The sequence below is a fragment of the Octodon degus genome, unplaced genomic scaffold (assembly GCF_000260255.1).
Source record: "Octodon degus isolate 3935 unplaced genomic scaffold, OctDeg1.0 scaffold00177, whole genome shotgun sequence".
In the NCBI taxonomy this organism is placed as follows: domain Eukaryota; kingdom Metazoa; phylum Chordata; class Mammalia; order Rodentia; family Octodontidae; genus Octodon; species Octodon degus.
In genome coordinates, this window is record NW_004524753.1 from 2,357,601 (window position 1) to 2,370,211 (window position 12,611).

A 12,611-nucleotide genomic window follows, 5' to 3' on the forward strand; every position below is an offset into this window, starting at 1 on the left:
CTAGACACTGTATGCCGTCTTACTACTACACAGTGGCTTTGTACTCCAATGTATAAGTGATACATAAACAAGGCATTTCGCTCTGCTCGAAGAGGTATCTCACGGGCGGCTTTATTTAACGTGCAATGTTCTAATAAATACATGTGAAAAAACAAAGTACATTCAGAAAAGTATTTGAAATGAGTCTTTTGGATTACATGAGCCAAGTTTTCAATGCCTGAAGTTACACCGCATTCCAATCAAGACAACACTTCCACACACAATGAAGAGAAAATCTCTAATAATTTATTGACCTTCAGTTTCACATTGTGAAAAAAAAAATAACAGTTTTACAAAACCTCAAAAATGTAGTAGCAAACAAGTACATAGGAACACGAACATCTTACTAACTTCTACATTGTTCAGTACGTGAGTCACATATTCAATAGCCGAGAAGGGGACAGTACGCAGCTCTAATCACTCTTATTCAGACAGGTGTCAAGCCCAGAGAAAGGGAGCTGCACAATTATACCAGAAGTGGAAGGCTGCCCTTTGTTATCCGTTTCTACAGCAACCAGCCCACAAAATAAGAAGAACCTTCCCTGTCTTATGCCAAGGTTTTTTGTGTATACTGTGCTGTGAATTGTATTTGCTTCAAAGTGCGGGGCATTTCACAGGGCGCGAATGGTCAAGTAGCAAGCCCAAATGCCTCCATCAATTCAAAGCCCAGAAGCCCAGAAAGTTCCTTGCAGGCTGGGGGCCCAGCCTTTCGTCGGCTCCCGCTGGCTCACACATAGTAATTAATAGAGGATTCAAGGACAGGCCACAACTTTGAAACAGCTGCAGCAAATTCTTCCTGCTTTCAGAACCACACAGTGACACACACATCTCTTGACAGATTTGCATCATAAACTAGAGCTGTAACTGCTGCAATAGAATGACACTGACTACGCTCCCAGGAGACAATGAGGCATTTGCATTGCTTAGAACACATCCAGGGACTCACTGCTGGCAAGTACTGGGACTCTTATATTCCGATGGTTCATGTATTTAATTTGGTCCAACTACAGCCCACTTAGCCATGGCATGGACAGACATGTACAATGAAAGTATTAATGTGGAGGGAAATGTTAAGGGTTTATCTGTCATCGGGCGATACGAACACTCACGACATCGAAGGTTACCAGCCTTGACCCTATTTTCTAAGATACAGCAATGTGAGAAACACGGACAAAAACAGATCAAGCTGCAAACTCAGGTTTTCCCCTAGACACCTCTGCAGCAGGAGACACCTACTCAAGTCTAGCACTAATACTTACCACAGCACAAGGTTAGTAAATAAGCACCCACAGAACAAAGAATGTATTCACAACCGGTTCCCAACTGGACCAGAAAACCTCTCCACTGGGCCACTGCTTGCATGTCTTTGGTGTTCTGTGACCAACTGTGTCACTTTTGTATACCAAAGATTTTCCCAACATCTACCTACAGGGGAACAACTGAAGTGTCTTGTACCACTGTGTTTCCCTAAAGAACTTACAGTGCTTGCTCAATCGAACAGGAAGAAGTCTGGCGAATGCGGTCAGTAAATTAATTTGGGCCTGTGGCATTTTCGTATTTCCCAGCAAGTGTGGGTATGGCAAAGCTTTCTCATAGGGTAATAAATAGTTAAATAAATAAACTTTGGACAACATCTTTATCTCTGCCCTATATACAGAACTAGTCCATAGAACTTTCCAGAATTTCAGGATATTCTACGAAGAAAAGGAAAAACATAAAGCGACTTGGTACTTTCCAAATTGCAGCAGGTGACACTGAGGCTAGGTAGCAGATGGGAAGGACAAGGGCAGAAAGAAGAATTCTGCTTTCACTCTACCAGCCATCAGCGGGACCAGGTCCCAAGAAACTCCGTCAAAAGGTGGGCATCTAAGAAAAGTGACCTCCATGGTTTCGGTACCTCTGGGATGTAATTTTCATTTTCTGTCCTGTATTCGTTTTCTGTCTTGACATTTGAAAATCCCTCCCAACCCCCACCCGCCCTCCAGTTATGCTCCAAATTGTAACTCAAAAGTTTTCATTTTGTGCAGCAAAGCACATCAACAGCTACAGAATGTGCAAAACAGAACTGTTCACACACGTCCATACACGTGAAGACAACCGTAAGAATTGTTTCAGCATGCAGGCCTCGAACAATAAATAGCTAAATCTATTACGAATTTCTCAACAGCCAAGGGAAAGTTTAAAGTCACTTATAAATAGAAAAGCACATCTACTACTCAACGGTTAACTAAATAATGTCCCCACTGTTCACAGCCCGTTCTAGAAAGCCCAGCCCACCCCCTTCAGGATGTGGGAGAGCCGAGAGCTCCTCATTCTTCATTCTTCCGCCAGCCCAGCCTGCAACCCTCCCGACCCACACTGGGGCTTTGAACCTCCAACAGCAGCTGGTGTGAAGGCTTCAGGCTCACTCCTCAGAGAGAGCTGACAACCATTTCAAATTTTACACATAAATGGTGGAGCCCATGGAAATCAAATGCTGAATGTCGTACAGCAAGGGAAAAGGTCCAGCTTTTCTTTCCCTTTGAGGGGCTGATTAACGCTGACATTAATCCACAATTACAAGACAAGGACTAGATCACAGGTTCACCCATTCATATTTAAACTGTGTGCTACTCACAGGCAAAGTCCCACCCCCTCCCGCTCCCCTTCCTTCATGTCCACTCAGGGCACTGCTGAGGTGCAGTGGGTGTGACTCGATGCTGTCGCTTCGTTTCACTTCATTAAACTTGGCTTCTCCAAAGTAGAAATCTCACGTTGTCTCTCACTGAGTGATGGGGGAAGCTAAAAGAGAAAAAGGGAAAGAAAAAGAGAACATGAAGGACTTGTGTGAATAATCACAAAATGTGTAAAATTAACAACACTCCAGACAGACCTGGGTGGTATTGCTTTCTAAAGGTCTTAATTGTATGTTTTGGCAGGAACCACGCAAAGATTATAAGAAAGAACTGAATGTATACACACGTGTCCTTGTGTGCCCGTGCAGATGGAGGCCTGGCCAAAGACAATGGTGTCCAAGTGGGGGCCTTTACTTCTTTCCAAAACATATGTTCAAATTCAAATCTGTACATTTAGGTGCAATTGTTGACAACATTCATAAAATTCCTGGTTACACAGAGTCACTGAAGTGATCACTATGTGATCAAAGGAGCAGACTCCTATGTACACCCTCCAGGTCTTAGAACCATAAAGGACTTCAAATTCGACTTACCCTACAGAAAGCAGACATACTAATCCTCTTTTATTTCAATGCATCTCTACTATTCATTATGGCAGAAATCAATTTTTACCTCCTTGCCTATGAACACATACCAGACAGACCAACGCTGGAGTTTATTCTCCAAGTTCACTAGCCCAGTATTGCTCTGTGGAATCCACCACCATACCTCAAACGCACGTGAGAACTCACGCCACCGTGACCACCCAGCCTGTGCATTTCATGGGAGCTTGGTATTTCTTGCACTAATCACTCTGCCCGTTTATTTACTTCTGATTTCATACTGGGAAATTTTGCCGAGGGCTTTTAAAAGACCCTCTCCAGGCTTAGTTTTGGAAGTCATATTCTTACGCTGTAACTCTTTTTTAAGTATAGACAAAGGCAATGCTGGAGGCGCCATTCATTAATTTCACCAAATTCCTCTCACTTTGCTCTTGTGCGTTCAAGAGTCTGATTCACTTCCTTGCTGTTTCTTTTGGCTGCTTCCTAACAGTGATTCAAGCCTTCAAGGCATTCCTTCGACTACACTGTCATCCCCCCAGCTCCACCTCCTTCTAACCTGTATATCCACATTAGCCGAAAGAATGTATCTTGCAATAATATAAAATTTCAAGGCACTACACATTCATGTAGTAGAGAAGGGCTGAAAGAGAAGAAAGCAAGCAAATGAGAAAGTCTCAGCGCTGTCAGGACAGGGCCTCAGGCACCGTGGAAACAGAGAAGAAAGTAATTTCCTTTCTGTTCCTCCCACCCACAGAGGAAGCAGCAGGAGATACAGTAGTTAAAATCTCCTTGGGAGATGAGCTTTTAAACCAGGAAAAGATTTTTGTCAGCACTGGATTAATTCATTTAGCACCTACCCTGGAAGAGCAGAGGGCCTCAAGCTTCTGCACTTCAGGGCTGATACCTACCAGTGCTTTGAGTAACTCCACCCAGCCTGAATGTTTTAGCACTATCTGGTGTGCAGTAAACTTTAGAAATTTAAACCAACATTCTCCCTGTCAGACACTGAAAGAGTAGCTTTGATCAGGCGCTCATGATACCCTTTAGAAGCGGCAATCCCGGCCCTGTCAAATTCGGTTTTATGTGCTTGACTCTGGCTGGGGGCAGCGGGGTGAAGAGGATGTTGTTTCACATATAACTCAGCACTTTATTTGCTCTGTTTCCCAGGGACCGGAAGCCTGCGATTAGGTTCAAATAACCAGGATAGGGTGAATTCAAGTGTTTGCCAACATGCTCTGGGCTGAAAAAGGAGGAACCAAAAAACTCAAGATGACAGATCATAGTCAAAGAAACCTGATTTTCCCACCACACAAAAGCTACCTCCACTGCTAGATCTCAGGGCATGGTCTCAACTGAAGAGAGGAAAGAAATCGGTAAATACTGAATAGATACTAGGCACTGGGCTGGGTATTTCTGTGCATGTCTGAATGAGGACAGATCTTGGGGCAAGCAGAGTTCAAGCCACTCACAGGACAGAGGAGCAGTCTCAAAGCTAGGACCAGAACAAATACCTGCGGGCTCTCTCCTCTCTGCCTCAGTGTTGTTACCTGGCTCAAAGGATGCCAGGCGGTCTATTCATTAATATCATGGATGTACCACCACCACTGGCAATGTTTCTGGCTCTTCTGTAGACATACAGTCAGTTCTAGACGAACACCTAATTTAGTGCTGTTAATTGAAGCTTTCGCCCAGGAGGTTCTGTCAAACTGCTTGAGAGTTGAGTCACACATTCATATCTCAAATGAAATAACCACTTGCAGCACATTTGTTTATTCAGGATTACTGAGATGCCAGTGAGGCTGCAAAAACCAGTTTGGTGTGGGACGCTGTTCACCCGGTGGTTTCTGAGAGCAGGCGCCTGGCTGCTCCTGCTCCTTTGAAGGCCTTTCCTTCCAAGGCAATATTGCTTTACTAGGAATTCTGCTAACTGTAACAGACTGGAGGCGATAACCAGAGAATCAAAAGAAGCAAAAAAAACAGAAAGACGAAATGCGAAAGTGAGGCTATTTTAATGTTTTAGAGGAGCTGTAAATAAGAGATGGCAAAAGAAATACTATAGAAAACAGGACCAGAAGTTCCTAAGCCACGAGTTGGTTTTCACTGTAGTTCCCCCAAAGTAGTTATCTTAGGCCCACGGATCACCCAAACAAATCCACACATTGCGTGTGTTATGGGCTACACTTACATGTGCGCGGGGGATTCTGGGAACAATCCTCAGAGTGCTTAGCAGGAGCAAAGCCACCATGAGCTTTGCCTACACCAAATTTGTAGGCTGATTAATTATTAGAGCCACTGGTGTAACACACTCTTAAGTACACAGACAAACATTATGGACCCAGATATATGACACTAACTACTGTCAGTCCAACAATAAAGCCCGCCTGAATGATTAACTCCAAAAGCACGCAGTTATAGGGCAGTGGCTCAGTGTATCTGCACATCAAAAGCCTACAATGTAGGTGCAACTGTTGACAAAGACAGCTCTAGAATCCCCCCTACAGTTCATCTAATAAACAGGTTAGAGAATAAACTGGGAGAACGTAAGCAATACATTTTTTAAATCCTATTCAGTCCAGGAAGAGTCTCAGGAAGCAAAATCTTAGGACCAACCAAGAGTCTTTGTGTTGACACCAATAAAAAGCCCGAGTTTACCAAGTGGAAGTTCAGCAGGAGGCTCCCAGGAGCAGGCTACCTGGGCTGACTTCTTGACCAACTCTACCACTTAGTAATTAAGCTCTGTGGTCCCAGACCACTTCCTCAGCCTCTGAGTGCATCAGCTGTTTTCATCTACACAAAGAGGAGAGTCTTACAACCCCCCGGAGGCGCCGTGAGGATCATGAGATGATCCAAGCACGACACACAGCACCACCCAGGTGCACAGTGAGGACACACTGGCTGGTACCACTGATAGAGGTCAGGCGTTCTCAAGCGGGCTGTCCATTGGCACCACCAGAAAACCTTAAAAATATGCATGCTTGGGCCCCATGCAGACCTCATGAAACAAAGTCTCTAGGATGGTCAATTTCTGAGAGGTTTATCAGGTGACCCTGCAGCTCTCAATCACTGACAACCCCTAGTATAATTATGTTAGGAGGGTGCTACAGCTGTGACTGACAACCGGTTATAAATTCTGGGGGTGTAAAATCCTTTATTTTTACAATTTTTGTAGGACTTCTCTATAGGTGGTATAGGTCATCCTGGACCCGACATTCCAAATATGAGAGAGCTAACCTAATTAAACGCATACTTACATCTCCAGCATAAACTTTCTCTTACCTCATGCTTTTTTTCTTTAGAATGGATTATAATTAGGATGGCAGATGTTTCCAGGTGCTGACAAATGCAGTGGGTATCAGCGAATATGGGACCGTGGTGATGCTGTTCCATGCATCTAAAGTTGGGTCATAACAGTCCAAAGTCTTGCACCGCTGGATGCCAAAGTATCCTCCAACCACATAGAGTTTGTTTCCGGAGGCCACAGCGTGGCAGCTCATGCGCTTTGCTGTCACGTCTCCCACCTTGGTCCACTGGTAAGTTTCACTGTTGAATTTATAAGCAGAGCAGGCGGAGAACTCTGTATCTCCCCCCATGATAAAAATCTGGTTCCCCAGCACAGCTGCTGCTGTGTAACGCCAGGGCTGGGGACAGGTGGCAGGTACTGTCCACCTGTTTTCACACTGATCATAACACTGAACCTTGGGGAGCTTGTCATGACTGACGCTGGTACCTCCGAAAGCAAACAACTTGAGTTTGGCACTCACTACGGCGGCATTGCTAACGCCCTCTCGAAGGGGGGCTACCATGGTCCATTTGTTGGTTGTGGGGTCATAGTGTTCCACTTGCTTTAGGGAGACAGACGGCGAGGCCGGGAGGCAGCCAGTTGCAGCCGTGTGCCCCCCAACCACATACAGGCAGTGCTTCAGTTCAGCCGAGCCGTGGCCAAACCTGGCCACCAGCATGGGAGCAGCTTTGGACCACTCCTCGTGCAGGGTATCATAGACCCAGACATCTTTTGAGACTCCATTTTCGGACCCCCGGCCCCCAGTAATGTACACTTTGCAGCCAATGGCACATGCACTGAACTCTTTTCTTGGACTGGGAATATCAGCCTTCGGAATGATTTCTTTGGCCTTCTGGTCTACCAGATACAACTTGTCACACATGAAAGTCTGTCCTCCCAGAAGGAACAGAGCATGGCCTGTTTTCCGAGGCCGGGCACAGAGGCTAGTCACCACGCCATCATTCTGCAGGATTTTCAGTTTGCACCGGATTGCCTCTTCCACAATCTCCTTACTCTTTCTCTGTTTGGTGATGAGTTCTTCCATGGCCACCTTCTCCATGAGATAGATGGCAGGCAGGAGTGCCAGCCTCACTGTCTGCAATAGTTCTGGGAGGTAGCAGTAGCGCTTCTTGAGGTCGTAACTGATCCAGTTAATCGCAGACTCATACACAAGCCTTTCATCTTCTGTCTCCAGCTCTTCGCTGGATAGGAGCTGCACGACCATGTCCTGTGGCAGCTGCAGGAAGTCTTCGTTCTTCCTGATGGTTTGGAAGTTGCTGAGACACATTCTCCACGACAGTTCGTACAGCTTGGTGCACTGGTGTGCATCAGACAGCAGCAGCATACCCAGACAGTTGGTGGGATGCAGATTCTTCTCCAGGAATTCTGCACATGCGTCTCGTATGTCTTGGAATTCCAGCATGTCACCTGCTTCCAGGAGCGATTCTGCATTTTCTTCATTGATGATGACTCGGGAGGAGTATGCATAGTCAAGAAGCAACTCTAAGACTTCTGGGTGGATGGAATTGTCAAAGTTGACCTCACTGTCTTGGCTTTCTTTCAAGCCACCGCTGAACATGGCTTCAAAGTAGCGGCTGCACGCAGCCAGCACAGCCCGGTGACAAGGGAAAGTCCTATTTCCGGCATGGAGAAGGACATCAGTAAAGAGACGTTGCTGCCGTAAAAGGTTCAAGTGTGTGAGGACACTGTCAGCGTAGGAAGACTTATGAAACAGATAGATGTTAATGGAGCCGCTGCTGGCCCTGGACTTGCGGTTCTCATGCACACTGACTGACATTTTGTTTCCACTCCCTATAAAACAAAAGATAGACAAAACAAAACAAAGGTTGAACACAATGTTTCTGATGTTTGCAGCAACCAAACAAAAGCAACACTCATTCTGAACAAAGAAAACAGGATACTTTAGAGTCAGCCCTGATGCCTACTTTTCTGACAAGGGTAAGGCCATTCTGTAACAAAGCCTGTCACAACCACCTGGTAGCACCCATGTTCACTGGAATAACTGTTGAGCTATTAGAACCACACACTGTTTTAAAAAAAAAAAAAAATCACTTCTTAAAAGCAGGTTCATCTTGGAAAACCTGACTGCCAACTTCCAGGAGACTAAGTCCTTGAGAATGTATGTCAGCAAAAGCCAAGGGGAGGAGGTCTCCTCTCACAGCTCCTTGCGTCCAGCTGATTCATGACAAGGTCACTTAAAATGCCAAACCCCCTGCTCTCATAACGCCAGGTCAGGCTCCAGCTTTCATGCCCTTTGCTACATAAAGCCATGCGTAAAACAAACACCTTATAATTAATTCCATTAAGAATTCCTTTGGTAAGATCCAAACTCCACATGTGTAGTGTTCTGCAATGGCCAGCCCTTCATTTAAACTATGAACAGATAGTTTCTAGCCAGATAGCTCTCACTACCGTTTTAAATGGACCCCAGCATAAACATTACCACATATTGATCAACATGCTTAAAGCCAAAGTACAGAGTGGATTCCAGCCACAATGGCCACCCATCTTTCTTGCTCTGGACAGCCTCCAAAATGAGGATTTGGCACAGAAAAAAAGAGTATTTTCAGTAGCACACTACTGCTGCTTTTCCATTTTTCCAGCTCTGCGGTAATTTTTGGAAAGGCAGTCCCAAGAACAAAGGACCTCTTGATTAAACGCTGCGCCTGGGTACCTGCAAATACTGGCACCTGCATATAGGAAGTTCAAGATGCAAACACTGCCTTATTTAAATTAAAAATCACACAGGAGTGTGTGTGTGTGTGTGTGTGTGCGTGCACAAGCACATATGTGTTATTTTGCTAGCTATGGCTAATTGGGGGCCATCGTAGAATTTATACACTGACTAATGTGTTTTCCTGGATATTGAAAATTACAACAGAACCCAATTCTACCTTCTGGTTTCCTACAGTAAAAACCAAAAACGGTACAATAAAGACTTGAGAAATACCTATTATCTATCTTCAAAAACAACCCAGTTCCTTTCATACACAGACTATACACTACCCCTCTGCTAACTCAAAAGAATAAAGCCCTTAAGCACCTGCCTTCCAAGGTTCCTGAGAAGGGTTTCTATCCCCAGAGGGTAAACTGTAGTGGGTTACAGCCTCTGCTCCAAACCCAGAAAAGCCAGGGCTCCTAGCACAGCTGAAACCATTTTTTTAATTCTTCAACTACTCAGATATTTATTTTTTTATTTGTGTTCCATTTGTTAATAAATGCAGATGAATGATTTACCAGATGTATGGGCTAGAAAAATTAAACCCTACTTTCCCAACCAGCTGTGAGAGAAGGCACTGGAAACAAAAGCAGGTGCTTCGCATGACTCTGGCATTCAGATCACATATCACTAGGTGATGTAACTAGTTTGCCTTTACTGTTGGAATGTAACTTTGTTATGTATAAACAGGGCTTGGTGGGAGAAAAGTAGGCAATGTAGTCTCAACACCTGGAATTTTGGCATTAGACTTTATAAAGCACCAAGCATCATGCCCACCTGAATCCCCCCCCCCCAACACCTGCAAGTCCATTCTGACCAAGGCCCAGAGCTCTGGAATATGACCACTCAGGGCCCTCGCATGCACCAGGCTTCTGGTGTGGTCAGACATCTACCTTCTACGCTGCACCACTGTGGATGCCTTTTGAATGAATGCATTCAACCTTCAGTATTTGGAGGGAGACTTTAAGTCTAAACCTGTCAGTACTGAATTCCTAGGAAGCTGCCTCTCCTCTGAGGAAAGGAGGCAGCTCTGGCAAAAGAACTAGGTACAAGCATCAGAGTGCCTGCTGGCTGGGCTGGAATCCTTTGGGGCCCAGACACGTGCCTCTGAACATGAGACTGGAAGGTATAAAACAACATTCTCAACCAGATGCGCACGTAAGAAAACAGTTTAGAGGACCTCAGGATACAGGATGTGCATCTCTCTGTACCCTGTGTTCATGCTGCTGTCTTTTCCAGGTTCGCCCACAAAGCCAGGAGGGAGAGCCCAGCTTGTGTCTTGGACACCATCCAACTGGAAAAGCATGTCACCCTCAAAGTTTAGCATTCCTGCAGTCATGTGTGATTCAAATAAAAGGTGCACTTGAAAACCCAAGGGAAGCAACTTGCTTTCTGCTTTGGAATTAGGCAAACATCAAAATACCGGCAGAAGACCACTCAGACAGTCACTAAATGCACCTTCAACACAAAGTGAATCATTCTTGTGGCATTTCTTAAGCCCCCAGAGGTTCAATATTTGCATGCTACGGACAAGGACAAAAAAATGCACACATATACTTAACCTGCTTCCACAAAGACACAGAAAAGGGCTGCTATTATTGTGAACATCAAAGGGGCTTTTAGTTCCAGTAACTTCAATTCCCTTAAGGCTCCTTGGAGAAGTTTTCTTCCTGCGATGTTTAGCGCCCCCAAGTCTCCAGATCGCGAGCGGGATCGCAGTCCCAGCAAGAGAGAAACTAGGCAGATAATTCTCAAGTACTTGCACCACTGATAACAATGCAACACCATGAAGACCTTAAAAATAATCGTTTGACACCCAGCCCGCTGCAATGGTTGCAACGCTTCTGAATACGCTGACAGTGCCCGTGAGAACGACACCAAATTGCATGTCCAACTCTTTCGGTTTCACCTCCACCCCGCCCAACAATTCCTATCCTTTGATTAACAATGTTACACCGAAAGCCAAGCGCACGCATGAGAAGCCTGTTTTTCAGAAACTAGCTTTCATTCATTTCCCACAGACGTTTGGCCACAGTGAAGTGCCCCGCACGGGAGATGTCTGTGAATGTCCTCAACTTCCCCGGATCCAAGGAGCATGCAATGTGAGCCAGGCTGGCGGGTCGGGTTACCCCGCAACTTGCCCGGGCAGCGCGTGGCTGAGGGGAGGTGCGCCGGCCCCTCCCGCAGGTCCGGCTGCCGCGGGCTGCACGAGGCAGGGGCGGCCGCCGAGGTCCCCTCGCCAGGACAGCTGCCCCGGCCGCCCCTGGCACGCCTGCGGCCGCTGCAACAGGTCAGGGTGGTGGGGAACTCACAGCAGTGGAGACGCCTCTGCGACAGCCGCTGGGGTCCTGCTCGGTCACGGGCGCCTCAGTCCCGGTCGAAAGTAGCGCGTGTGGGTCGCCAGCCGGAGCGATCACGGCCGGAGCGGGGGCACGCAGAGCCGGCCGCACGCGGCAGGCGGCTCGGCTGGTCCTCGCGGCCCCGGTCGCGGGCCGCAGCGTGGCTCCGAGAGCTTGCGTCGGAGGCCAGCGAGCCTGCGGCCGCAGGCGCCACAGAAGGAGGCGGGCGGTGCGCGCTCGGGGGAGGGAACTCAGCGCCGTGCGCGCCGGCGGCCGCCTGGCGTCTGCACCCGGGCTCGGCCGCGCCTCCTCCTCACCGGCTGCGGAGCGCTCTGCGCCCAGCGCGGCGCGCCCGGCTATAAGCGGCCGGGAGGGAGGGGAGGGGCAGGGAGGGGGCGCGCAGCAAAGATCCGGCCACGGGGGAGGGAGGAAGAGCGGGAGGAGGGCGGGCGGGAGGAGGGGAGAGGAGCCCGGGAGAGCGGGTCTGGGAGCTAGCGAGAGGAAGCGGGGGAGGGGCGCGCGCGGGAGACAAAGCGAGCGCACACTCCCAGCCGCGCCGGCTGCAGCCCCCCGGGACCGCGGATAAAATAAGTTTTCCGGGCTGAGAGCTCTCTGCCTCCCTGCAACCTATGGACTGCCCCGGGGCAGAGGGACCCAGCGCGAGGAAGGACAGACCGGGCCATGAGCCAGGCCGGTGCGCTCCGCGGTGCCGCAGCCCGTGCCGCCCGAGAGACTGGGTAGCCAGGGCCGAGGGGCCATCTGTGGCACGCGCCCCTGGCCCGGAGCAGGCTGGCGGTTGGGACACCGGAGGGAGAAGTAGGGAGGGTAGGCCCACAAATCTGGTTACAGTAGGGACCATGGGGTGGGGCAGGCTAGGACTTAGGCTCCTCGCCGGCTGGACACACTTGAGAGCCTGCGTCGGCCACAGACCCCCACCCGCCGGACTCTGCCCCGCGTGCCAGGCACCCTGTGCAGGGTGAGCGCTGCTCCCGCCGG

At 48.1% G+C, this 12,611-nt stretch overlaps 1 protein-coding gene across 1 annotated transcript; it reads right to left on the reverse strand.

Moving 5' to 3' along the window:
- Nucleotides 1–263: 263 nt before the first annotated feature.
- Nucleotides 264–11,926, reverse strand: Enc1 (ectodermal-neural cortex 1). Its single transcript, XM_004643483.3, has 3 exons — nt 11,589–11,926; nt 6,533–8,348; nt 264–2,820 (listed from the first exon to the last, which is right to left on the reverse strand). The coding sequence occupies exon 2, from the start codon at nt 8,332–8,334 to the stop codon at nt 6,565–6,567; it is 1,770 nt and encodes a 589-aa protein (XP_004643540.1). The 5' UTR covers nt 8,335–8,348; nt 11,589–11,926; the 3' UTR covers nt 264–2,820; nt 6,533–6,564.
- Between the last annotated feature and the right edge of the window lie 685 nt (nt 11,927–12,611).

Coding starts and splice junctions, on each gene's coding strand:
- Enc1 (XM_004643483.3), bottom strand. CDS start 8,334: ATGTCAGTCAGTGTGCATGAGAACCGCAAGTCCAGGGCCAGCAGCGGC.